The 25,035-nt window shown below is 58.1% G+C and overlaps 1 protein-coding gene across 1 annotated transcript in view; it reads left to right on the top strand.

The window, feature by feature from the left end:
• The window catches only part of CDH23 (cadherin related 23), a 391,248-nt gene that overhangs the window by 42,573 nt on the left and 323,640 nt on the right, over positions 1-25,035 (top strand). The window contains exon 3 of the mRNA XM_079137029.1: positions 3,681-3,758. Within this exon, the coding sequence (XP_078993155.1) occupies positions 3,681-3,758 (78 nt within the window). The remainder of the gene's footprint in view (positions 1-3,680; positions 3,759-25,035) is intronic.

The following is a 25,035-nucleotide window of genomic DNA, read 5'->3' as shown; positions in this document are numbered from 1 at the left end:
GAGGAGCATGGGGCCACACCGCCCAGGTTCCAGTCCCACTGTGGTCATGGAGTCCCCTCAAACAGGTTTCTGCCCCTCCCTTGGCTTCGCCCTCCTCTAGGAGAGGAACCAGGCAGCGCCTCCCTCAGTGATCCCAGGAACTCACATGAACCGGAAGCACTTAGAGTAGCGCCGGCACACCATAGGGGCCTGAAGATCACTTCTTCTGTGTCAGCCCTTTCCTCATCAGCAGTAAGTGCTCTCTAGAGGGAGCAACACAGGCCGCAGAAACCAGAGAAGCAAAACAAGTTGCCTGAGGCCACACAGCAATGCTCTGGCAACATCTGGGTGCTCTCCTCCCTGTGGACTGGCCATTCTTGTCTGTATATCTGAGGGTCCCACTCTCATTGTCAGCTACCTCCACACTTCTTGGCCCCTGTTCAAAGTGGCCAGTGTTCTTTTAGCTTCGTGGGGTGGTGGCTGACCTTGGGGACTAAAGGACAAACAGCTTCCTTCACAGTCTTCCCAGCTTCCTCAATCAGCCTTTCCCCCGTTCCCAGCCCAGACTGCACTGTCCTCCCTTCTTCATTTCCATCTGACCTGCTGGCCCTGGCTGAGCCTTCCTCCTGTCCCCAGAGGTCAGAGACGGGTCCGGCTCAGGGACAGACCCCCACCACGTCAAACCTTCCTGTCATCCTCTCTCTGCCGAAACCTCCCGTCCTTCTCCCTCCTGCCCCGGGCTCCGTGGCCTTGTTGGGGGCAGGAGGGGAAGGCTGGGCAGCTCTGCCCGCCCCGTTCTTGTTGGTGTACAGGAGCCTCCTGCAGGGTCTTGCTGTGGTCCAGGTGCCAGGCGGGGGACGCCCACACCCTGACCAGGGACTGCCCAGCTTCACTCGGACAGCACGGCTTGTCAGGCTCCCCCACTGGCCTCTGTAGGCCGCATGGCCTCCGTAACTGTGGCCCAGTGCATAGTGACCCCTGGCAGAAAGCCAGGGTGGGAGGGCAACATGGGGCTTTTTGTCCCCACCCTGAGGCTGGGAAATGAGGAACCAGAGAGGTAGAGGGACCGGCCCAGGGTCACAGAGCAAATGGCAAAGCACACAAGGCCTCCAGCTCCTGAAGCAGCCTTCAGAGTCCCCCTTCAGTCTCCTTCCTGTGGGGCGGGGGCTCTGGGGTTCTGCCAGCCTGGGTCTCAAGGCGGACCCTGTGCCTTCTGCCCTGTCACCCTCTGAGGCCTGGGCACGGGTGCAGGCTGGCCTGGCTCAGATCGGAGCTCTGCAGCTCGCCAGTGTTGTGCCCTCCCCAAGAGGAACCCGCACCCCATGATTCTGGGCAAAGTGTGTGCTTCCTGGGGGCCCCGATCTGCTGTTCGTCAGCCTGGCCTGTCTCCTTCCTCCCTCATGCATGCAGAGCTCCTTGTCCCTCTGCCCCCACAGCTTGGGTGCTGCCTTCCCCTCAGCCTTGCCGTTCTGCCTTCTCCCCTCGGGCTGGCCAGTGTTAGGGCTACGGAAGGCTCCCTGCCTGCCTCTGCGGGCTGCGGATAGAGAGGACGGTCTTGGGTCAGGAAGCTAGGATTCTCCTTCCCTTCCAGAGATCAGCCGCTGCCCCCCACTTCCCCATCCACGCACGGCCCTGCCTCACTGACCCGCAAGGTCTTGCCTCAGAAGCACACGGCCTTCATGTGTCAAGTCACCTGTCTGCTCTCCCTGCCTGCCCTGTCCTGCCAGCCCCTCCCAGCCCCCCAGTGCCTGCAATGGCAGCTCAAGCCAAGGAGCCTCTGAGGATGACAGGTCCTGCTTGTATGTGGCAAGCAAGATGTGACCCAGGCCCCCGCCCAGCTGCCCATCATCAGCAGGTCCTGTAAGAGAAAATTTAAAAGTGAACGACGCCCCTGCAGGGGTGGCTCCTCCTCTCTCGTTTCCCACCCCTGCCACCCAAGCTTGCTGCTGTGCTCTGTGGTCACCTGGGGGCTGCTGCCTGGGCGCAGCTGCTTCCTGCTGTGCTGTCTCAGAGCCCAAGGCCCCAGCAGGATCAGAATGCCTCCCCTCTGACTGAGAAGGCGGCCCCTTTATTAATGCTGGTGTTAATAATAGCTACCATTTACTCAGTGCTTGCTATGTGCTGGGGACACGGCACTAAGCGCTTTGGGTATGTAATCTCATTTAATCCTCAGGCTAGCTGTGAAGTAAGTTCTCTTATTATGGATATTTTACAGACAGTAAACTGAGGCAGGGGAAGATCATGTGGTCCAAAGAGATGCAGGGAGGTTTCAAGGAAGGCAAGGCCCTTGACCACCAACCTCTTCCCAAGGCTGTGGAGCTCCTGATGGGAGAGGGTGGGGTGCGCATGCGGGTACATTTGCATGGTTGAGGTGGTCAGCGAGGGCTTCCTGGAAGAAGGGGCACCTAAAACAAGATGTGAAGGACAAGTGGGAATTTGACAAGTGAAGGCAGAAAGGCCAGCAGGCCTGGCCAGGAAGTGAGGCCAGAAACGGCATCAGCCTGGCTGCCCTAGCAGAGTGGGGAGGAGGAAGGAGCCGGCATCTCTCTCTTCCTTCAGCCCTGCCCTCCCCAATTCTAGCCCCTCACTCTCTGGGAACCTGGCACAAGCTCAGAGGGAGCCTGGCTCAGCAGGAACAAAGGAAGGGAGAGCCACCCTTACCACCTTCAGGGCCTGGGGGCCCCGGGAGCCCCTCATGGAAATGCTGCACAGATCAGCCCCACTGTGAGCTGGGCCAGCTGCCTCCTGGTTGGCAGGGACAGAGGGGACATTCCCTCACTTGCCTACTGAGACTGTGGTGTGTGTGGCTCCTCGTAGACACCAAGCTCCTCAGCCCATGTGCCTGTGACCCTGTCCCCCCTCGGGGCTGTCCGAATGGCACCTGGTTAACGGGGTGAGCTTTGAGGGCCGGGTGCCTGTACAACCTCTGCCACTTGCAAACTGTGTATGCAAGTGCGTAAAGCCAGCCGCGTGTGGCCCAGAGCCTTGTTTCCACAGTGACTGGGATGTGACAGCACTTGCCTAACTGTCACTGGATTTCCATGATTTAAGTGGCCGGCACAGAGGAGAGTTTCCAGGATGGCAGCTATTATTGTTATCATTCTCATTATTATTTATTGAATGGGATTCGCTGGCCATTCCCTCAAACAATAACTGTGTTGGGAGCTTTCTAAGAGCTGGGCCCTGCCCTGGGCACCGGGGTTTCTGGTCAGCCGAGCACTGGACCTTGCAGAATTCTCACTCTGCGCGCTGTCCAGTGGAAAGCAGCCACATTAGAAACATGAAAAGAAACGGGAAATCCATTTTAATACTGTAGTTTCCTAAATAAATCCAAGGTATCCCAGATGGTCTCATTTCAATGTGTGACGAAATGGTTAATGAGGTTCTTGGCACTGATTTCTCTCTTGTGTCTTCTGGCCCCGCAGACCTTTCCCCCAGCACACCTCTCATTGAGGCCGTGCTCGGGAGCCACCTGGGACTGGGCGCCTGGCCGGCTACAGGCTGATGGTTACCCGCCTGCCTCTTGGCGTTATTTCCCATTCACTTCAAGGCAGGATGGTGACCCTCAGGGTCCTGGGAGGTTGAACAGGGCACTGGACACAGGTTCAATGTCCTTCGAAGTCCCCACTCTGCATGACCTTAGAGAAGGCAGGAGGCTGGCGTGGCACCCTTGGCTGACCTTCTTGTCCTCTGACTTCTAGGTCAGGTGAACCGTCTGCCCTTCTTCACCAACCACTTCTTCGATACGTACCTGCTGATCAGCGAGGACACGCCTGTGGGTGAGTTGGCATGAGGGCTGGGGGTGAGCCTGGTGGCATGGGGTGATCCCTCGGGTGAGGGGGATCTTAGAGGTGGAGATCAGTTTCCACGGGTCCATGGAATAACTGGCGTGGCGTCTGGGTGTCTCCGGAGACAGAGACCCTGTTCTTGCTGGGGCGGCCCATTCCACCAGAGGGATGTTCTGGAGCTTGTCACGCTGAGCTGCGGGCACTGTTTCTGCTTCTGGCACTGGTTTTGTCCTGCAGAGTGCCTCATTTCTCTTCCACTCCGAGCCCTTGCAGACCTTTGAGGGTGGCAGCGGTTGGTTTGCTTTGTGGCTCTTAGAGCTTGACTGCAGTGACCCCGAGCTTTCTGCATCAAGTCGGCCAGTTCCATCCTTAGTGGTGGGAGGTGCTCGTGAGCATCCCGCTGCCCCTTGCCCAGGGGCGCCTGAGCAGCCCCTTTCACTCCAGAGGTGGAGGTTATTTTCGCAGGGGTTGCTGGGCATGACCAGTGTGTGTCTGACTGCCTCGGGGCTGTCCCCACGGCCCAGTGGGCTGTTTCCAGGAACCAAGGAGGGCCTCTATGGAAAGTGGCTATTTCTTTGGTGTTTGAGGATGGACTTATGGGCGGAGCTTAGGGACCTGGTTGTTTGGGGAGCTGTCCAGGAAGGGGTGCCTGCCCCTTCTGGGGATGGAGAGCACCTGAAAGTCCCCATAACCCCGCTGAGCTGTTTGTTCTGCGTGGCTTGGGTTGGGGGATGTTTTGGGGCTCCTGGATTTGGAACAGGGCTGTCCTCTCTGGGCGGGTTTTATCTATGTGGCGCCTCCCCCACCCAGGCCTGGAGTGAGACTAGCATGGTACCAGCAGAGTGGGCACCCAGTACATGTGCATAGGTACTGTTAGCAACACTGGCCACTGGTACGGCTTCTTTTTCTTCATCGAGTCCATCAGATAAGGATGGGGTGTCCCTGTGCCAGGCCTGGGGGCTGTGGACGCAGAGGGGATTGAGACCGATGGATGAGGAGATCAGGTCCTGAGTGATAGGGACTGAGCCAGGTGTCTGGTTAAGTCCCCCTGAGGGGTGGAGGAGGAGGGTCATCTCCCTGGGGGCAGGGCAGGGGAGGACGGAGGCGCCCCTTCCTTTGTCCTCACACACTCGTTCTGTGACTGGCTTCAGTAAGTGGCCCCTTTTGCCTCATCCTGGAGGAGGTTCCTCTGTGGTGGAGCCTCCGTACCAGGGGCAGGTGGACCCCAGAGGCGGAGGTGTGGCCAGCTGCTTCCTGAGCCCAGAGCCGGCTGGGCCCTCAGAGCCATGCGCAGCTTGGAGCCTGGGGTTCTCGGAGGCCTGTGGTGCAGGGAAGGTGATGAGGGGTGGGGGGTGCCGATCGTGACAAGTCCTGGGCTGGACGCCCACCCGGGAAGCCCTCCAGCAGGCCCTGATCCTGTCACCTTTGGCTCTGGCTCTTGATATCTTTTGCAAACGCTGGCATCGATCGGTCCCGGGAGCACCTCCCGGGTCGCGAGCCCTGTGAAGGCTGCACTTGGCAGTCACAGCAGGGGCGTCTGTCTAGTGCTGTGGGATCGATCCCTGGCTCCAGGGAGCCTTAGGATGGAGAGGGGCCTGGGTGAGCTGGAAGTCACTCTGCTCACCCTCTGGGCAGGGGTGCTGCTGAGCCCGCCCAGCTTCTCCTGGCCTCTTCCTTTCCTTTGCATCAGGATGGAGATAGCCCAGCTCAGGCCCCACGCCCGGAGCCCAGTTTCCATTTCTCGCTGTGTGACCTTGGGCACAGTGCCGTACCTTTCTGGGTCTGTACTTTTCCATCTCACCAACCAGAGGCACTGGAAAACTGGGCCCAGGTGTTTCCAGGTGCTCAGAGGAGTGGGCCTGGAGCCCCCCACCTGAGTGCTGGCACTGACAGGGCCCCAGGCCAGGCAGAGATGGCTGCAGGCTCCCGCGGGTGTGGAAGGCACCCTGCCCCACCCCCCACACCAGCCGTAGCCTGAGGGCTGAAACAGCTTGTCCAGGGCACTGGCCCTTTGCTTCCAAGAGACTTGATTTGGAGGTGTGGCTCTTACTAACCATTTACTCTCTGAATCTCAGTGTTCCAATCTGCAAAATGGGGACATTTATATACCATCCCATTAACTCCAGAGCCTCCACACCTGGACTGTTTTGCTGTTACTGAAGAGAGGACCTGTGTGTGGCCCAGAGATGGCTGTGCCACCCCGGCTTTGTAGGGAGCATCGAGGCACCACAGATAAGCTGGGTCTAGTGTGGTGGCAATGTTCAGGCCAGGCTGAGTCTCAGCTCCCCGTGGGCTGATGGGACCGCCAGCTCCAGGCTGATTATCTGCCTTCTGCCTGTACAACCCCTGAGAGGGGCTCGTGGTCTTACAAGACTGCTCACTCTGTGCTGTGGGAGAGTTCTAGAAATAAAAAAAATCCTTCCTAATATTATTATGAAATCTGTCTCCCTGGAACTCCTGCCCATTGGGTCTGGATCTTACTTCCGGGGCCTCGCAGAATAATAATACCATGTACACGATCTCATACGTGTGTTCTTAGAGCGGCTGCATTCACTGAACCCTCAAGGCAGCGTCCTAAGTGTTTTTATGTATTAATTCATTTTTGAATTCCCTTTCAGAGGCTGCGGTGGGTTGGTTGCCAGCTCTCATTGTGCGGTTTCTGTGTACGCCCTCTCCAGGCTGGGCCCCTCCCCAGCCTCTGTACCTGTTCATTTTTATGCTCTTGCCTCAATTCCCAGCCATGGGCTGGGGCTGGGGAGCAGCATAGGAGGGCAGAGCCCGCCATCTGACATCCCTTGCAGAGGACGTGCGTCCCGTCTCTGTCTCCGCGCTCTAATTCCCACTATGTGGTGTTCTTCTTGAGGAGCATCTCCCAGCCCGAGAAGACAGGAGCCAAATGAAGCCATTAAGTCGCTCTGCCTTTGTGGGTCTGCAACCATCACCCGCTTCCCCGGACGGGCCCCTCACCCCTGGGTGACTTGCTGCAGATGTGATCATCCGTCTTCCGCAGCACAGCCTGGGATGAGTGGGGCCGAACGGGGCAGATCAGTGACTCCCTCCCTGGCCAGGCTGGACAGAACCCCCAGCTGCGAATGGCCTGTAGCAGGGGGGACAGGGCTGCAGAGGTGCTGGCTCCAGCCTGCCTCCTGGATCTCTCCAGACTCCCAACCAGAATTGCTCATGGCCACCACCCACCTCCACGTTGCCAAGGGACACCGTTGTCCCAGTCCTTGTGAGCCAGCAGTTGATCCTGCCCGCTCCAGGAAGCCCCACATCTTCCCCACCTCTTGACTCTGGAGGGCCTGGGGTCTTGGTGCTCCTGTCCTTCCTGTGTCCTCGCTCCCCTGGTGATCATCTGTCCCCCACGGGAGACTGTGTGCTCACAGCTCCTATGGCTGTGCCTCCCGCCTGCGCCGTTCCTCAGAGGGGACTCCAGACTCCTCACCCATGGCTCAGCCTTGGCACTCGGTGGCTCAGGGCCACAGGGCTGAGGCTGAACTCCTGCTCTCAGCCCCAGAGGCCGGCCTCGCCTGCAGCCCCTGCTCGGTGCACTGTGACTCCTTCCTGCCTCTTGCTCAGGCAGTCATCCCTGCCTCTTCTCTTCTTCCTTGCCTCTCATCCAATCCAGGAAGTCCCATAAGCTCCATCTTCAGAATGGCCCAGAACTTTCTTAGCTCTCCCCGTTCCACTCCCACCACGTGGCCCAGATCCAGATTATCCCAGTGGCTCCCCAGGTCCCAGTGGCCTGGCCGCCCCAGCCCTTTCTCCTCCTAGCAGCCGAGGTCCCGTCCATCCTGAGGTGCAGGTTGCTCCTGAGTCTGCTCAAGTTCCTGCACCTGCCTTGGGATCAAAACTAGTGCTTGTAACTGGCATGAAGGCTGTTGGCAGTCCAGCCTGCCCCCGGGCCTTCCCTCCTCCCTCCATCCTTGTGCTGGATCCCTCAGCAGCACTGGCCTCCTCATTGTTCCTTAAGCGTGAGGCAAGCCCCTGCCTCCCAGCCCCTGGGTGCTGTCCCTGCCGCCTGGAACACAGTGAGCCTCCAGGACACTGGCCGTCAGTCTGGATGCCACTACCTGGGGTGGCCTTCCTGGGTCTCTCCAGGCGGAGGCTGAGGGCTGCTTCCTCTGCTCTCGCCAGGGCCTGTCACCCCTCTTAGTACTGTCACAACTGTTAGCCGCTTGTCTGTCTCCCCTCTCGGACCATGCATGCTCCTAGGTAGGCTGGGCCACCTCTGTGTCCCCAGAGACCAGCTCTGTGCCTGACTGGGACCTGGAACTTGGGGTGCTATTGGCAAGCTCCGGACTCTGGGAGGGTGTGGGGGAATCTTCCAGGGCTGGGGCTGTGGGCTGGCTCTATGCTGCCCACTGTCCCTCCTGGAACCTCAGCCCAGGTGCCCCCCTTGCCAGGGTGTGCCAGGAGGGAGGCGTTGGTGGTGACCGGGTGTCTGCTGGGGGAGTGGGCCCAGGAGAGCACTCTCCCCAGATGGCACAGATGCCGAGCGTGTCTCCGTAAACCGCAGGCCTGCGCCGCACCAGGGTCCTGTTCCGATCATCCCAGATGGAGTGGTACGTGGCATATTTGCTGGGGACCCTTGGGGCACTGAGCACTGGCTGGGGGAGGGACACAGAAGGAGCAGCAGGAAGGTTGTGTTGGAGATGCCTGGTTGACCCAGGAGCTCTGGGGGGAGGGTGTCCTCAAGGGCAGGGAGCTGCCTGTCTAGGCCACCACCCTCAGAGCTCAGGCCTTGGGGGACAGTGCCCCACCCCAGCTCTGAACACCCCAGCTGAAAGCCCCCAGTGTCCACAGGAGTCACTGATCACAGCCGGGTACCCACCCTGCCCAGGGACACCCTCCCTTCAGCCCGGGACCCGCTCCACCTGACTCCTCTGGCTCTGCCTCACCACCTGCTCTGCCCAGGCGGGGCCTTGGCCTGGACTCCGCTCTCCCTTCCCAGCTGGGCAAATTCCTGCTCCCCTTTCAAGTGCGGCTCACAGGGCACCTGCCCACGAGGCCCTTCCAGCCTCCCCTCCCGGCCCTGTCGTGGTTATTTGTGTGTGACTCCCCTCGGGGGCCCTGCTCCGCTGGACTCCCCACTGGACTATTAATTTTTACATATTAACTTTATTAATATCGACATTACGATTAATGATCATTTTAGTATTTATGTATAAGAGAAGACTGTGGAGCGGTAACATTAGCCATGCTTTATTGACTGCGGCCTCCTGCTGGGCCTCCGTTAAGCACCTTGGATGCACGGGCCCCTGTGGACTCGCCGTGACCCTCCTTGACAGGTGGCATTATCTCCAGTCCACAGCTGGCCAGCCGCGCCTCGGTACTTCTGTGCCAAGCGCAATGCCCAGCACAAAGCGGGCCTCAGCGGATGCCTGGATGGGGGAGTGAGCGAGAGGATGGCCAATGTCTCTCCTGATTCTCCTCCCCTTGGCCCCCGTCCCTCTGTTTGTCACTGAGATGGGTACACACGAAGCTGACTTCCCCAGGAAGAACCCCCAGCACCCCCAAAGCATCTTGAGCCACAATTAAGGGGATAATGCTCATGCTAATCACCTACAGGAGTAAATTAGTCTTGTCAGGAGACATTAAGGTGGAAGCTTGGGATTCATTAGGATGGATCGGGCCCAGGCAGCGCTGCCAGTCAGCGCTGATTAATTTCTCTGCAAACTCCATCAATGCCCAGCTGTTTCGTCTGGACCCAGGGAGAACAATTTTCAGGTGGGCTGACCCCGCATCAGCGGTCTCAGTAGACAGAGGAGCTGTGTGCCCACAAGCTCGCCCACGACCCCCAGAGAGGGCAGAGGTGAGGGAGGGCTGGGGGATGGGGGTGTGCAGGCAGCTGACCCTCAAGGATGGGGACGAGGCAGCCAAGCTGGGGCTCAGGGCAGACAAGAAGCAGCATGGGAGAGGTGTCCAGGAGGAGGTGGGCTTTTCTGGGATTAATCTCACACCTAGTGCCTTGGAAGGGACTGTCCCTCCTTGTTGGACCTTCTCCTTGGCTCTTTAGATGGAAGAAACTATCTCCTGGGAGAGGCTGGAGGACCTTGGGGTGACAATCACTTTTTTTTTCCCCAGTCGGTTCCTTAGGACTGATGTGGCCATGAGGAGGTTGAGGTGCCTGGGTGGCCCTTGGCTAGGGCTGGTGGAGGCTGTAAGAACTACAGAGCTGGGGACATGTGCAGGGGTGGCCTGGGCTTTCCTGCCAGCCACTGTTAAGAGGGCATGGCCTTGTGTGCCACAGCAATACGGAAACAGAGTGTCTGCAGCCAGGAGTACGTGCCAAGGGGAAGTGATCATCTCTGGTTGCAGTGAAAGACAGCAGCAGAGAGGGAGTGACAGCCTCTGTCCCCATTGTCACTTCACCCCACTGCAGAGTCCTTACCTGCCGTGGGAGGGTGACCACAAACCCCAAAGGTTTCTCATGGAACAGTTCCATAACCGCTGTTTTGATCTAACGGCCCCACTTTACAGATGGAGACAGCGAGGCCCAGGCTGCCTCTTAGTAGCCGCAACCTTGGCTTCCTCATCTGCAGAATGGGGATAATGCTAAGTTTCCCTCTTTGGTTTGTGTGGATATTAAGTGAGCCAATGGTAAGGTCTTAGGCCTCTGGCACATAGCAAGTGCTTACAGATGTAAGCTGTAATTTAAACCCATTTTGCTTTTAAAGTCCTGGAAACGTTCATGAATCAGACAAGCTTCTAGGTTGCCCCCTGGAGAATCCATCCCTGACTCTCCATTCTATGGGAAGGCTGTGGCGGCTCTCAGAATTGACATCAACTAAAGGACCTGGCCTGGCCATCAGCCAGACAATCTGGCCGGGTGGTCACTGCTGTCACCGTGAGTGAGCTCAGCACTTAGAGCTCAGGCAGCAGTGTCTAGGTAGCCAAGCCCAAGACGTGTCGTGCTGGGGCTGAAGGTGAGGGGCATGGTGTCTGCCCCATGGAACTGCGCCCAGGGGGGAGTTTCCAAAAATCGGGGGGTGGGGGGCAGGGCATAAAGCCAGAAGGCCGTTGGGTGTGGTCGGGGAGCATCTCGGGTTGGAGGCGCCACTGTTTTCATAATACAAGTAAAATAAATCCATAGCTTTTAAAATGAAAAAAAAAAAGCTCTTGTTCATGCCCCCAAGGTCATGTCACATGTCCTCCACGGACCCTCCCACACTAGTCCTACGGGTTTAATCTGATATCGTTTTCTCTTTTCATTTTGAAATAATTTTAGACTTCCGGAAAACGCGTAAACACGGGACAGGAGTCACCTTCACCCGCTCTTCCTAAGGCCGACGTCTACGGCCAGAGTTCAGTTACACAAACCAGAACCGCAATGGCGGCCCCGCACTTCAGCTTTCACCCGACTTCTGCTAAAAGAGCTTTCCTTCTTTTTCTGAAGGCTGCATTCTTTTTTAAATTTCTTTTTTATGCGGTGGAACCGTTTGGGCTAATGGAATCTTACCCAGAAGCCTAGTCGCTGTCTGTAGATACACACACGTAGACTTCGATTCATCCATTCATTCTGCAAATGTTTGCCTGGGTGTCGTCTGTGTGTTGGGCCTGGAACGTGAATGAGACAGACCCGAATTCCTGCCCCAGTGGAACTTACTAGAGAGTGAGGGAATGAAAGGCCACGTAGAAGTTAAGTATTGAAAATAGTGAGAGCCGCGCTTGGTGGCGCACACCTGCCATCCCAGCCACTCGGGAGGCTGAGGCAGGAGGATCGAGAGTTCAAAGTCAGCCTCAGCAACTTAGCGAGGCCTAAGCAACTCAGTGAGGCCCTGTCTCTAAAGAAAATATAACAAAAGGATTGAGAATGTGGCTCAGTGGTTGAGCACCCCTGGGTTCAATACCTGGTAACGGAAAGAAAGAAAGAGAGAGAGGGAGAGAGAGAAAGAAAGAAAAAGAAAGAAAGAAAATAGTGCTAGCTGCCAAGGAAGAACGACCATCGGGTTGGAAGTTAAGGCAGGGTGAACTGTAGGGGGCATAACAGCCCCCATCTGCTTTTAGCCTCCCAGAAAGATCCTGGGGGTGCTCAGGATGAGCCCCTAGGGCCTCAGTGGGACAGTCTGATGACCCCTGTTCTGGTCATTCTCACTTCTCAGGTGGGAAAATGAGGGCTAAGAACAGGGAGCTGGCCCGAGGTCCCCGGCGCGTTACTCTTGGGCTCTGACCTGCCCTGACTCCGCAGGCCAGGGCCAGAGGGGTGCAGCGGGCACAGGCCGGGCAGCCCCCCGGTCTCCAGCCCTGCAGTGGGGTCCTCCTGGCGGGAGACCCTGAGCCCCGGCCTTGTAGCCTGAAGAAAGGGCTCCACAATTCATGGCTGCCACAGTCGAGGCTGAAGGAGGGGTCAGAGCAGCCCCGGCCCCTGGGCTGTCTGTGGGTGTGGCCAGAGTTTGGGGGAAAGGAGGGAATCCAGTGACTCTGGGACTGGATGGTGGGACGCTGACCAAGGCACCTGGGAGGACTTGGCTCTTCTCTCCTGGAGGTAGGAGGCCCGGGTGCTCCTGTGGCCTTGCCCCTCTGCCGTCTCCAGGGCGGCACAGGCCCTCTGCAGGGGCACAGGACAGATTGGTGCCAATCGCAGGGCGGCTCCCAGCAGGCCCCAGCCTGGGCACATCCAGAGCCTGTGTCCACCAGCTGTGGACTGCCCTTCAACACACGGGGTGGGCATGAGGGGGAGCAGGCTTAGTGCCATAATGACTCTCATGATAATGACGATGTGCCACCTGCCATGTGGTTGTGCCCTGAATGGCATGCACTCGACACCTGTGCTAGGATGTGGGTGGGGGCGGGGTGGGGGGGCGGGGCTAGGGACACGCACATTACAGATGCCCAGGGAAACGGCAGCTCTCTTGGTTTGCACGCCACTGAGTCTAGCCTAGGTAAAACTTCACTGATTCCCCATAGCAAACCGAAACAGGGGAGTCTTACAGCCTCCATTTTGCAGATGAGGAAGCAGAGGCTCAGAAGTTAAGGAATGTGCACAGGGTCACAGAGCTTACCTGGGATGGAAATTGGACTTGAACGCAGTGCTGCCTGACCTCAAAGCCTGTGCACTCAGTCAGGGCTCTGGGATTTTGTATGTGGGTCTTTGCTTTTCAAGAGTCCTAGTCTGGAGGGCAGAGAACAGACCAGTGGAAAGTGAACAGCGCACCCTGGGCAAGCAGGAGACGTGGGCTGGTGTTCCCCAAGGAGGGAGGAGTTCATTCTGGGCACAGGGGCAGAGAAGGCGGCCTAGGAGAGGGGCGCCAGGTGGTTGGGTGTTGACCAGCTGAGACTGCGTTTCGGAAGGCAAAGGGGCCGGTTCGGGGCCGGCCGTGGAGCCAGGGATTTGTGTTGTCATGGATGGCAGAACTAGGTTGTTGTGGTTAAAAATAAAAATAACACCAGTAACTAGTACTTACCCCTTACTAGTTAGGCTGCCTGCCTGATCTTGCTTGTCCTCATGGGAGCGACAGTCTGTGGTACACAATCTCCTGTTTCAGGCTCAGAGGAAACAAGCAGGCCCCCCAGGCCCTGGCCAGTGAGCAGCAGAGCCGGCTCAAGGCCACCTTGGGCTTTCCGCCCTTCTGCTGCCCGGCAGGATGGGGTGGGTTGCTCCCCAGCCTGTCCCAGGAGGGAGCCTCAGTGGCCATGCTTACCCACTGGACACACATGGGTGGGGCCCACGGTCCTTGGGAGGGGATTCGCCAGTGCAGCTCAGGAGGAAAGACAGACCAGGGCTCTGGCTCTGCCCGCTGCCCCCTGCACAGCTGTGCTGGTTTGGGGAGGTTGGTTTCTCTGTCAGGGACACACTTCCGGGTCCCTTGGAAGATGCATGTCCCTGGTGGATATAGTATGTGGAGCTGGAAATGCTGCTGCCAAATGACTTTGGGGTCAGTAGACCGGAGTAGGAGATTGGCCAGGTTGCCCGCTCTGGGGTCGACGGCCTTCTCCAGTGACCGGCAGCCAGCGGGCAGTGGCCTGGGCCAGTTGGGCCGTGGCTGCACACCAGGGTCCCCTGCGCAGGGTGGGGGCTGGCGGAGGAGCCTGGCTCAGCTGCGACCCCGGGAGAGGATTCGCCGAGCCTGTGGCCAGCGGGAACACTTGTGCTCCTGGGAACCACCAGAGGCGTGATTTACAGGAGCTGGAAACCCTCCAGCTGGCTGGAGAGATGGTGGCAGGCACAGCGACTCTGAGCTCGTCCTCACTGCCCTGGTGCCCACTGCTCTTCACACACCTCAGGGGACCCGGGAGCTGACTGTCCAGCTACAGCTTAGCCTGCAATATGAGATCAAGTCATTTTGTCAGGCCTGACCAAGAGGAGGCTTGGAGCAAGGATCCAAGGATGGGGGTGCCTCCCCCATCCTCCTCTCCCCTATCTGGGAATAGTGCCCCAGGCACTGGATGGGAGGCACAAGACCTGGATTCTGATCCCAACTCTACCACTACTAGCTGTGTGGCCACAGGCAAGTTCCTTAGCCTCTCTGATCCCCACTTTCCTTCTCTGCAAATGGAGGTGATCATTGCCCAGCCAACTTGGCAGGGAGCTTATGAAAGAACTCTGATCATGAAATTGATGTACAAATGATGGTCATGGTTTTAAATGAGAAATTTGTCTCTGAGTATTGCTTCTTCCAAGAAGCCGTCTCCTGCATCTTTAGCAGATGTGGACTGTGTCACCAGCCACTTAGCCTTTCTCTGCCTTAGTTTACTCAGTAGGAAAATGGGGATAAAAGTTAAATTAATGAAATGAGTGCATTTGGCACACAGAGAGCACTCACAGTCAACTGTTATCATTGTTGTCCTTGGCTGGTACTTCTCCCAACTGGGCAAGAAGCAGCTTTGAGAGGGGACTGATGGCCTGTGGCTAAAGCCCACTGGACTGACGCGTGATATTTGGCGTGGCTTTATGCATTACTCCTCCAAGGAACCCTTTTGTCTTCCAAGTGGAAGAGGCTCCAAGGCCCCTAGTTCCCCTTCCAGCTAGGCCAGGAATCCCTTGGTATAGCTGGGCTCTTGCAGAGGTGGGCAGCTCATACTGCAGTGAGTGCCACCTGCCTGCTGGTGGATGGGCTGCCCCCAGCTCCCACCTGGTCTGCCCCACAGCTCCCTGGAGTCACTTGCCTCTCTTCACGTGATGGCTGCCTGGGACCTGCTCTCGAGTCTGCCGTCCCGGCTCTGGAGGTGCGCAGCTGTTGTGGGCCCTCAGGCACTATGCTTACCTTCTCCCTTGTTGCCTTTCCTATGTGCCAGGCACTGTGCTAAGGACTTTCTGCACACCTTGCAAAAGTGAGTTGATTCCATTTTCACGGCGCTCTCTGAAGCAGGTGGTTGCGAAGCCTGTTCTGCAGACGAGGAAGCAAACTGACAACTTGAACCTGCCCTGCTTGGCCAGGCTGGATTCAAGCCCAGGTCTCTGTCCCTCCATACCCAGCCCTCTGTCCTCTGGCACAGATCCGAGTGGACAAAGAGGAGGACCTGCAGCCCCTGGGGAAGGCTCCTCACTCACCAGCTCTGGCCTCTGTTCTGCTACCCTTCATGTCACACTGATGGAGGGGACAAGAACCTCAAACCTTGGTCCCCCCGGTCCTTGCCCTTGGTGGGTGGAGGGGTGTGCCCCAGGGTCACAGTGCTACCCGTGGCCCCCCTTTTCCCAGGCTCTCCTGCAGGAGGACTGTGGGTAGTGGAGTCCATGCTCTTCCTGGGCTTGATTGAGCCTTTGAAAAGGATAATTCAGGATGAAGACGCTGGCGTCCGACCGGGAGCGAGACGGAGGGATTATTGAGTGTGGAACCTGCTTCGCCGCCTCGGTTGCTTTACGAGCTCTCTAGAGAAACCCTATGTTGTAGATAACTCAGGCCTGACAGGCGGGGAGGCACTGGGCTCCCACCGTCCCCAGTGGGCGCTGCCGACAAGGTCCTGGCACCTGGTTCGCCCTGCCTGGGCCAGGAAGCGGCTTCCAGCCTCCCTGAGTGTGATCGTTGTCCCCCCACCCTGCTCATCCGGCCCCACTCCTCACCCTGTGCTGCTCCAGAATGTGGGGTGGGGATAGTGGTGCCCGGCTGGCATGTCCCTGGGTGGCCTCTGGCCCCAGACTGCCTCGGCCAGCCCAGGCAGGGAGGACGTGAGTCACCCCAGGGTGGCCCATCCTCTTTGCTAAGGACACTGCATGGGCAGTTGGCATGTTCTGTGGGAGAGCAGAAGGGACCCCAGGTGCAGGAATTCGGTACACTGTTGGGGAGGTGACCAACTAGGGCATGAGGTCAGGGGAGCGACCCTCAACTCCACCCTGGCTGCCCTAATCAGTGTGGCTCAGGAGTGCCCATCCACACTCCTGAGGACCATCAGGGTGACAGGGAACAAAGGCGTGCCCTCTCCAAGGGCGGGGGCCTGGTCAGGTGGGGTTCCTGGAACGTGCAGTGGCCGGCAGCAGGGCAGCCTTCCTTCCTGCCCTGGGGGCTGGGCCCCGGCCTGGCACAAGGTGCGGGCTCTGTGTGGTGACTTCAGTGTTTGTCCCAACCCAAGAGCACATCCATCCCAGCTGTCCCAGAGTCCTTCTCTGAGGAAGACAGTGACCCCTGGGCACGTGAGGGACAGCTGGAGGGTAGGTGAGTGCAGGGACAGGGACTTCCATGCAGCAGGAGCCCAGAGAACAGTGCTGGGCCCTGCTGGGGTGTGGCCAGGCGCCAGCCTCGGTTGCCTGTGACATAGGCCAGGTGTCCTCCCGACCCTGGCTCAGCCTTATGCCCTTAAACCTCACAGAACAGAGAGCATTGGCAGGGACAGAGGCGGACAGCACCTCACAGACCCCCCACATGGAGTTCCACCATCAGTGAGGGAAGACGGTGGTGGGCCCGGGGTCAGAGTTCATGACCTGTGCTCCGACCCTGGACGTAGGCTGGAGTCTGAGCGCCCAGCGCCCTTCCCGCTGTGTGCCTCTGGGTAAGCTGCCTCGGCTCCCGGGCCTTGGTTTCCCCATCCTGTAGACAGCCACTCTCCCATGCTGCTGTCCGTCCCCAGCTGCTGTTCTGTCCCTCCCGGGGGCTGCAGGAGCTCGCTGCTGCAGATTGCCGCCACCCCAGCTTTCTGTCTCAGCACATCTGTGGCGGGCTCAAGAATTTGCCTTTCCAACAAGTTCTTGGGTGACGCAGCTGCTGCTGGTCATCTGGAAACCCCACTCGAGGTCACTGCCCTGGCCACACCGCTTCCCCGAATGGGGGAGGGTCCTGTGCTGCCCAGGCTGGGGCACTTCTGTGACCCTGTGCAGCATTGCCCGTGGGGCCTGGTGCTGGGCTCCCTGGGACCTCCTCTGGCCTGTGCCCATCTTGCGGGTCCCCAGCCTGGGACCATGCCTGTGTTCTGTCACCTCAGCTGGGCTCATCACTGGGTAACAGATGTGTGGATGAAGAGGGGGCCCCTGGGAGGTGGCTGGAGACGCCCCGCCTCGTGTGTTTACAGAGTAGCCGCACCGCAGCGGACATAATTACTCCTGACGGCTTCATTAAGAGCTCTGGAGCAATTTACAGTCAATTAAGGAGAAGGGAATGCTTCCCTCTCCGGGCAGCTCCCCCCACCCGCCTCAGAGGGAGCCCTGCCCAAGCCGTGGATCAGAGGGAGTCAGGGGCCTCAGGAGGATGAGGGCGTGGCTTCTGAGGACCGTGGACCTCTGTCCTCTGAGTCAGCAGCCAAGCCGCGGGTCACCAGTTCTTGACTGAGCTCTGAGGGGGCACATGTGGCCAGGCGCCGTGGAGGAAAGCGCCCTAAGCCCTGGCTGGGCCTCCTGCGGGCAGGCGCCTGGGGCAGTCATTTCCCTCCCAGGGTCTCCGTTTTCCTGCCTGTAAAATGGGGTTGGGGGGCACCCTTTGCGGAGCTGCTGTGATTGCTCAGTGAGATGGGACCTGTGGGGTGCTCCGTGGCGGGGTGGCAGTTGCTGTCCCATCTGGGGACCCCTCCCGAGTCCCTGCCTGCACAGGTGCTTTCTGTTAGCAAAGGCTCTTTAGTTGTCGGTGGTCCTGGGTCAGCCTGAGCCTGGCTCGATCCCTCCCTACGCTTTGGACCCAGGAAACCAGAAGCCCCGGGGGCGGGGAGGGGTCCTCTGGGCCAGGCCGTCCTCTGGGCTTGACCTCGGAGAGCTGGGAGCCCAGGGTAAACAACCTCTTTTCTGCCTCATGTTCAGTTTAGACAAATTAAACCCTTACCAGCGTCATGTCCCCTGTCCCAAATGAAAAGGGCTTCACTGAAGGCCACGGTGGGGGACGCACGTGTCCCCAGCTTAGATGGCCTTCTTCATCGACTGCAAACAGGCCAGTGAGAAAGCCAGCATCGCTTTTTAGCTTAAAAAAAATATAAACGTCTGAGTTCACTTGAGAAAAGTCAGTAGAGAAATCACATTCTGAAATTAGATCTGGGGCCATTTCAAGGAGGGGGCTGTTGGGGCCCCCGAGGCTGCGGGTCCCTGCTTTGGGAAGGTGACGTGGACTGTGACACCTGGTGTATGGCATGCGTGCAGCACAGAGCTGGGTACACTCTTAAGGTTGGCCGCTCCCGGCCTGCCCTGCCCAGGTCTCTGCTCCTTAGGAGAATAACGGGCGGCGAGGACAGAGCCGTTGGCCACTCCCCAGCCACTCCTCGCCACGGGAGGCTCCTTTCTCTGTGTCCCTGCTCCGGGTCCCCAGAGTTCAGAGGGTAGAGTGGCAGGGAAGGCTGAATGGAGGGTGGAAGAAGCTAGTGTTCTCTAACTGCCACCTCTCCCAACAGAGTTTCCTCCTCCCTTAATTGGGACAGTGACTCTCTTGTTACCTAGCAACAGGAGGTATAAAGTCCCAGGTGTCTAAGAGCCGGACCCTGAGGCCAAAGGCCTCTTTCCCTTAGAACCACCTTCCTGAGCCTGCGGTGTGTCGTCAATCTCCATTTGTCCCTCTTTCCTTGGGACAGTGTCCTGCCCTCCACGGAGCAACACCCGGGTCCCGGGGCCTCTCACCTTGCCACCTCTCTTTGAGGGAGGCGCAGCCATTGTCCACCCATTAGCCTACCTTTGGATCCCTCGTTAGAATATTTTAATTGAAGTGACACATAGGACCCTTCACTCTGTGCCAGGAACCGCCCCTGACTCCTTCCCTGTGAGGAAGGAACGATAGATTGACCATCCCTCCTCCCAACTGCCGGGACCAGAAGTGCTGCAGATTTGGGGAATACCGATTTGGAAATGGTTGCCTAGAATCTACTGTTGGAGCATCCTTCATGTCAAAAATCCGAAGCAGCATGCTGGGCTTCCAGAAGAGGAATGCTTGATCTCCAGGTTAGAACTGATCATTTTACAGATGGGGAAACAGAGCAAACAGCCTCAAATGACTTGCCCAAGATCGAGTAGCTGGTGAACGTAGATGGTGCTGAGATTTGAACTTGGGCTGTCTGGGACCAGCACTGATCCTTCTAACCAAGGTGTTCTGCTACCTCCTAAGGACAGAAGTGACAGTAGTAACAATGGCCTCTGTTATTGAGCTCCTACGAGGTGCAAGTGCTTTGCAGACGCTATTGCATCAAATCTCTGTAACCCATTGGTTAGGTATTTATGTCCCCATGTGGCCGATGAGGAAACTGGAACTCAGAGGAAAAATGACCTTTCTCATCTGTGGTCATGCAGTTAGTAAATAGTGGAGCCAAGACTGGAAATCCGGGGCAGCTTGCCTGTGTCCCTGCCTGTGGGACCTAGGGCTGGTGGGACCTGGGTGGTCCTGCTGCATTTCCTAGATGCTTTGGTCGCAGACCCTCTAGTTATGTGTGAGGAGGGTTTGTCTCTTCTAGAAGCATTTCCGCCCAGCCCCACTGTGTGGAGCCTGCACAAAAGACTCGCCTTCAAAATTCTGGCTGCTCCAGCTGCTTGGGCATGGAGGGCGTGGAGGGGTTGGGAGCACAGGGCAGTGGGCCCACTCTGGTGGATGATGGACTGTTGGCCCCTCCTAGGCTCCACACGCCCCCGACCTGTGACGCTAGATCTCCTTACCAGTTGGAATGAAAACTGACCCAGGAAAGGAAGGGACAGCGAGTCCCCTTGTCCCCTGACACTCCTGAGTTCAGTCCTTCCTTCCTGACCTTCTGACTGTGTCCTGAAGATTCCAGAAGAGCTGTCATTAGTTGAGAACCACCAGGAGCCACAACGTTGTGTGCATCCTCTCATCCAGTCCTCACAAGGAACTGGGTGCCAGGAATCTGTCTCCATTCAGTGCCACCAGAGATACTTTAAGAGGCATGAGGGGAGCTGGGTGGGGTGGAGGCTGAGGCAGGAGGATCCCAATTTCAAGATCAGCCTCAGTAACTTAGCGAGGCCCTGAGCAACTCAGTGAGACCCTGTCTCTAAAGATAATATAAAAAGGGCTGGGGATGTGGCTCAGGGGTTAAGCACCCGTGGGTTCAGTTGCTGGTACAACAGAACAAAACAAAACAAAATTTCACACACATTGTGTGAGGGAGAAGGCAAGGCAGCATGTCCGAGGCAGCCCCTGGCATCCCCTCATGTGGCAAACACCCCAAAAATCAACTGGCAAAGACTCAAGGTTGGTTTTGGTTCACAGTTTTAGAAATTCTGGTTCCTGATCAGGTGGCTCCATTGCTTCTGGGCCCGTGGGGAGGCGGCCATCAAGGTGGGGGGGACCTGGTGGAGCCCAGCTGTTCCCCTCAGGGCTGGAAACACAGGGAAGAGGCAGGGCAGGGCGCCTTCCTGGGCACGCACCGTGGCCAGAACTTCCTGCTGGGTCCACTTCTTCTAGTCTCTAAGACCTCCCATAGGGCCGTGGGTTGGGGACCAAGCCTCTGACCATGGGCCTTTGGGGGACATTGCACTTCTGAATGTAGCCGGAAGCCACACGTGGCTATTGGAGAAGCAAATTAATCATAGTTAAATAAAAAATGCAGAATTCACTTTCCCGTCTGGCCTGGCTCAGGAGCCATGTGTTCCGTGGTGACGGTCGGTTGTTTCCATTACTGCAGCAGATTCTGCTGGACGCTCGGCAGGGAGTATCTGGTTTTCAGATGAGAAGCAGACTCGCAGGCTGCCCTGTCACCCAGCCAGGGACAGACAGTCCCCTGAGGGGACACCTGGGCTCTTGACCACTGTTCTCCATGCCTGGCTGTCACCCCTGGCCCTGAGGACGAGGAGCATCTTCTCTAGACAGGCACTGAGGTGCCTGAGGTCCAGGGAGCCCAAGGTCGAGAGGTCGAGCGGCCTGGGCCATGGGAAGCTGTCAAGTGACACCTGGCTCTCGGACCCCCATCCAGGGGTGCTCAGGCCCACCCCTGGGCCACGCGCCCACCCGTCGGCCAGAGGCAGCCTGCTGGTTATGCATTTTTACAGCTGTTTACCTGACGTCGTTCCATCCAAGAGTGAAATAACTCTCCCCACGGCCACTATGAATTCTTCGCTTCCTTGGAAAAAAAACCAGCCCCTGTGATTGGAACATTGTCTGCAGTCCTGTCAGGTAGCTGGCGGTGAGTGACAGGTGAGAGAAAGCAAACGGCTAAAAGCCATTACCCTCTTACTTCAGTGGAGTTGGAAAAATAGTCATAAATTAGTGCCAGTGCTGAAGGAGGGAGAGGAAAAACACAAAAAAGAGGGGAAAAAACTCTCCTGCCTAGAAAGTCATAATTTTCCTCCCGAGGGTGGCGGCGCAGGCTGTTCGGGAGGAGGTGGCTCACACGTGTCACCCTGCCCTTGCTGGACAGCTTGTGGCCACGCCCCGGCAAGGAGGCCAAGCCCAGCTCATGAAGCCGAGGGGCCCGTGTGTGCGTGTTTGCACGCCCTTGTGAGTGTGTGCGCTGACGTGTCTCTGGGGTGATGTCTTGCTTAAAGGGACACTTCTGTCCCTTTGCCTGTGTGTTTCCATCGTGACTTCATCTCTAGCCCCTGCTTTGCTTCTTCTGTACGTAGACCCACGTGGAGGGCGTCCACCCAGGGACAGGGCAGCCCGAGGGCCCGGCGTGTGTGCCTACACCCGCTGTTAGAAACCACCTCCCGGGCTGCTGTCCGTGACCAGGCTGGAATTGGGGGGAACTAGCTGGCAGCCCGGGAACCCCACAGGGACATGCAAGCTCCGCTCAGGGTCATCATTACTGAAAGGCGTTGGTTCCAGTTCCTCCTGGAGGACGGGGCAGGGGCTGTGAGCAGGGGCTGGGGACAGGCAGGACACCTCAGCAGACCTCTTTGGAGACCCCGGAGCAGAGAGATATATAGCCTGGGCCTGCTCCCACCTAACTTCGGCATGTTAAGTGCACAACATAAAATGTATGAACTGGAACAAGAACAGTTTGTAGGCGAATAATGTCGTTCTCAGAGGTTAGCGTGCGTCTGAATGCTCCCCAGAGCTTCCGATTCAGCAGGTGTGAAGCGGAGCCTGGGAGCTGGCATCTTGAGATGTGGACGTGAGGTCGCCACCACTGCCGTGGGGACCCACTTTGAGAACCACGGGTGCACACCTCCAGCCATGAATCCCCAGTGCCACGCCTGCGAGGCTGCATGGGGAGGTCCTACATTGTGGCACTGAAGAGCAGAGGAACTGAGTGCTTGAGGCCAAAGCCTGCTTCTGCCATTTGCCTCCTGTGTGCCCTTAGACCAGACACCTAACCTCTCTGTGCTTGGGATTCTCGCCCATGAAGTGGTGGGGGTGGGTCGGGTGAGGCCTGTCTACTGCACAGGGCCACCATGTGTTAACTTAGTGAGCACGAAGAGCGTGGAACAGTGCCCACACCTAAATGGCACATTCCTATCCCCATTTTGCAGATAAGCAAACTGAGAGCTGATGGCACCCCCAGGTCACCCTGCAGGTTAAGGCAAAGCTGCAGGGAGAGTCCAGACCTCCCAATTCCCCCCAGTGTCTCGCACCCCTCCTCCCACACCTGTGCTCATCAGTTCCTCTTCATCTGGGTCCCTTGCTCCCAAACACCCCTGTGTCCCATCCCAGTAGCTAATCTCCTCCTCCATGGTGATGGTGGAGATGGGGATAGGGGACCCTTACTTCTCCCCTCTGGAGAGGAACAGGATGGGCTGGCTCTGACCCAGCCCCAGGCGCATGCTCCCTGCCGCCCACCCGCCACCTGGCCCCGTCCTCCACTGTCCTCGGCTTCTCCAGCTCTGCAGACGAAGCCGCTGGCCCTGGCAGGTCTTGCAGCCACATCTCGTTAAAGCCGAAGTCGAGGCTCACTGGGTTACTGGGTCAGAGAAACGGGGCCACCCCGAGGAGAACAACTGGGGAGTGGTTCCACAACCACACGCCTGCGCACAGACTGCTGCCACACATAGTGCCCTCGTGAACACAGCACACGCTGAGAGACACGCTCACGTGCATGCTAACGTGGGTCCAAAATCTGTCTCCCGAGAAGAGCTGTCTGCAGCGGGCCCTGGGCTCTGCCCAGCCTCTGAACCTGCCCACTCCCTGGGGGGCCTTTCCACGAGGCAGATCTCCTGGCAGGGGAGCAGCGAGGGCAGAGTGCTGAAGCGAAGAAGCCCTGGGCCCCGAGCTTCCCCTTCTCCATGGCTGGATGGTCCCCAGCAGGGCAACCTGGGGCAGGGTCTCAGGCACAGTGACCGGCCAGCATTTGATGGGTTTGCTGCTATGCTCCACAAAGTTTCCCGAGTTCCCACCACGTGGGAACTCCTCCTGCCCAGGATTTCCATTGGAGGCGAGGCCACACTTCTCGGCTAGCGGGGCCACCCAGCCTGGCACAGGCTGTCATGGGGGAGAGTCATGATTAATGGTGTGGGCACAGGGTTCTACTCGGCAGAAGCAGCACAGCACTGCCGTCAGATGGGCCTTGAGCATCGGTTCTGACGCCTCTGCACGAGATCCTGGGAATGTGCCGGAACCACGTGCTGCCATCTAACCTGGTTGGTCTCTGCCAAGGATTGTGCGTGGGTCTTTGGGTTCACGTGATTCAGGTCAGGTGTCCCACAGGAGGTGGGATTTAAGTCAGGTCTCAATGCTCACAGGCGGAATCTTGTCAGGGAGACCTGAAGAGGACGAGCAGAGACGGAGATGCTGGGGCTTCTCTCTCCACCCTCCTCCTTTCGGGCCAGCCCCTCCTGGGCTATGCTGAGCCTCACCAAGCAACATTGGCTGCTCCTCCTGTGGGCTCCCAGGCTCACACCTAGCACCATGGGCTCAGTCGCTAGCCTCATATCCGTTCTTCCGCCTCCACAGAAGGAGCTGTGTCTCCTTCCTCCTCATGGCTCCTGCTCCCAGCTTGAACAGACACTGTGAATACACTCCCCTGTGCCCTCCCCCTCGTGTCTTCCTCCTCGCCCTCTCTCCTCCATGTTCCTCTCCCTCACACCCTCCACGCTGCTACTGCTCGTCTCCTCTCCCACCAGCCCTCACCTTCCCCAGTGGCTCCCCAGCTCCAGGACCTTGGGACCATCCTTTTGGTGGCCCCAGGGGGAGGGGGTGCAAGAACATAGGCCTAGAGCAATGTCCTCGTCCCTCAACAGCAAGCACCCTGCCCCTCCCAGTCAGGGCCTCCCCCAGAACCCCCTTCCTCCATCCTCCAGGTAACAAATGCCACGAGGGGAGGTCTGTGCTCGGCGCCAGGGGTCTTACGTTTGCAGTTAATGATAAAAGGAATTTTCCATCTGTGGGAACTGTGGCCAACCACCTGCAGGAGGACATGTGAATGGCCACAGAGCTCAGTAACCCAGAGAGTCTGTCATTTGAATCTATGATGGTGTTCAAAACAAAATGGTCACTACAACCAAGACGTTTGGCGAGGGCTCCTCCAGAGTAAGAGGGCCAATGATAAGGGGCCGTCGCTGAGCGCCATGGCCCAAGATGATTTCACCTGCCTGCGCTGATCCGCTCTGGCTGGAAGCAGCCTCTTGCCTCTGGCTTCCGGGACCCTCCACAGTGCCCACACCCACCTTGGTTTGTGATTTTTTGCCTTCTTACCTTGAACACTGGGTCCCCAGGGAACCAGCTACACCCTGTCCCAAGCCTGCGCTGCCTGCTGCCAGGTCAGGTGAGCTGACCTCCCCGAGCGGCCTCCCCAGCTCAGCCTCCTGCCGCAGCCCTCCGCCCTGGTCTCCCCGCACGCTGGCGCTCAGAGGCGGTCTTTCTCCCAGGTTCCTTCTCTGTGAGCCTGAGGGAGGTTCAGGAGCCCCTTTGTTCCCGAATGGCCCCCAGACGGGCTCTTGCCCCGTCCATCCTGACGCAGGCCCTCCAGACCCTCTTCCGTCTCTCCACCATCTTCCAGCTTTTTTCCCTTTAGATTCAAACTTTTTCTCATTGCATTATTGGGGTAC

This window comes from Sciurus vulgaris, assembly GCF_902686455.1.
Source record: "Sciurus vulgaris genome assembly, chromosome: 4".
NCBI lineage: Eukaryota > Metazoa > Chordata > Mammalia > Rodentia > Sciuridae > Sciurus > Sciurus vulgaris.
The sequence above is the reverse complement of the archived record's forward strand: the minus strand, read 5'-3'. Positions and strand labels throughout refer to the sequence as shown.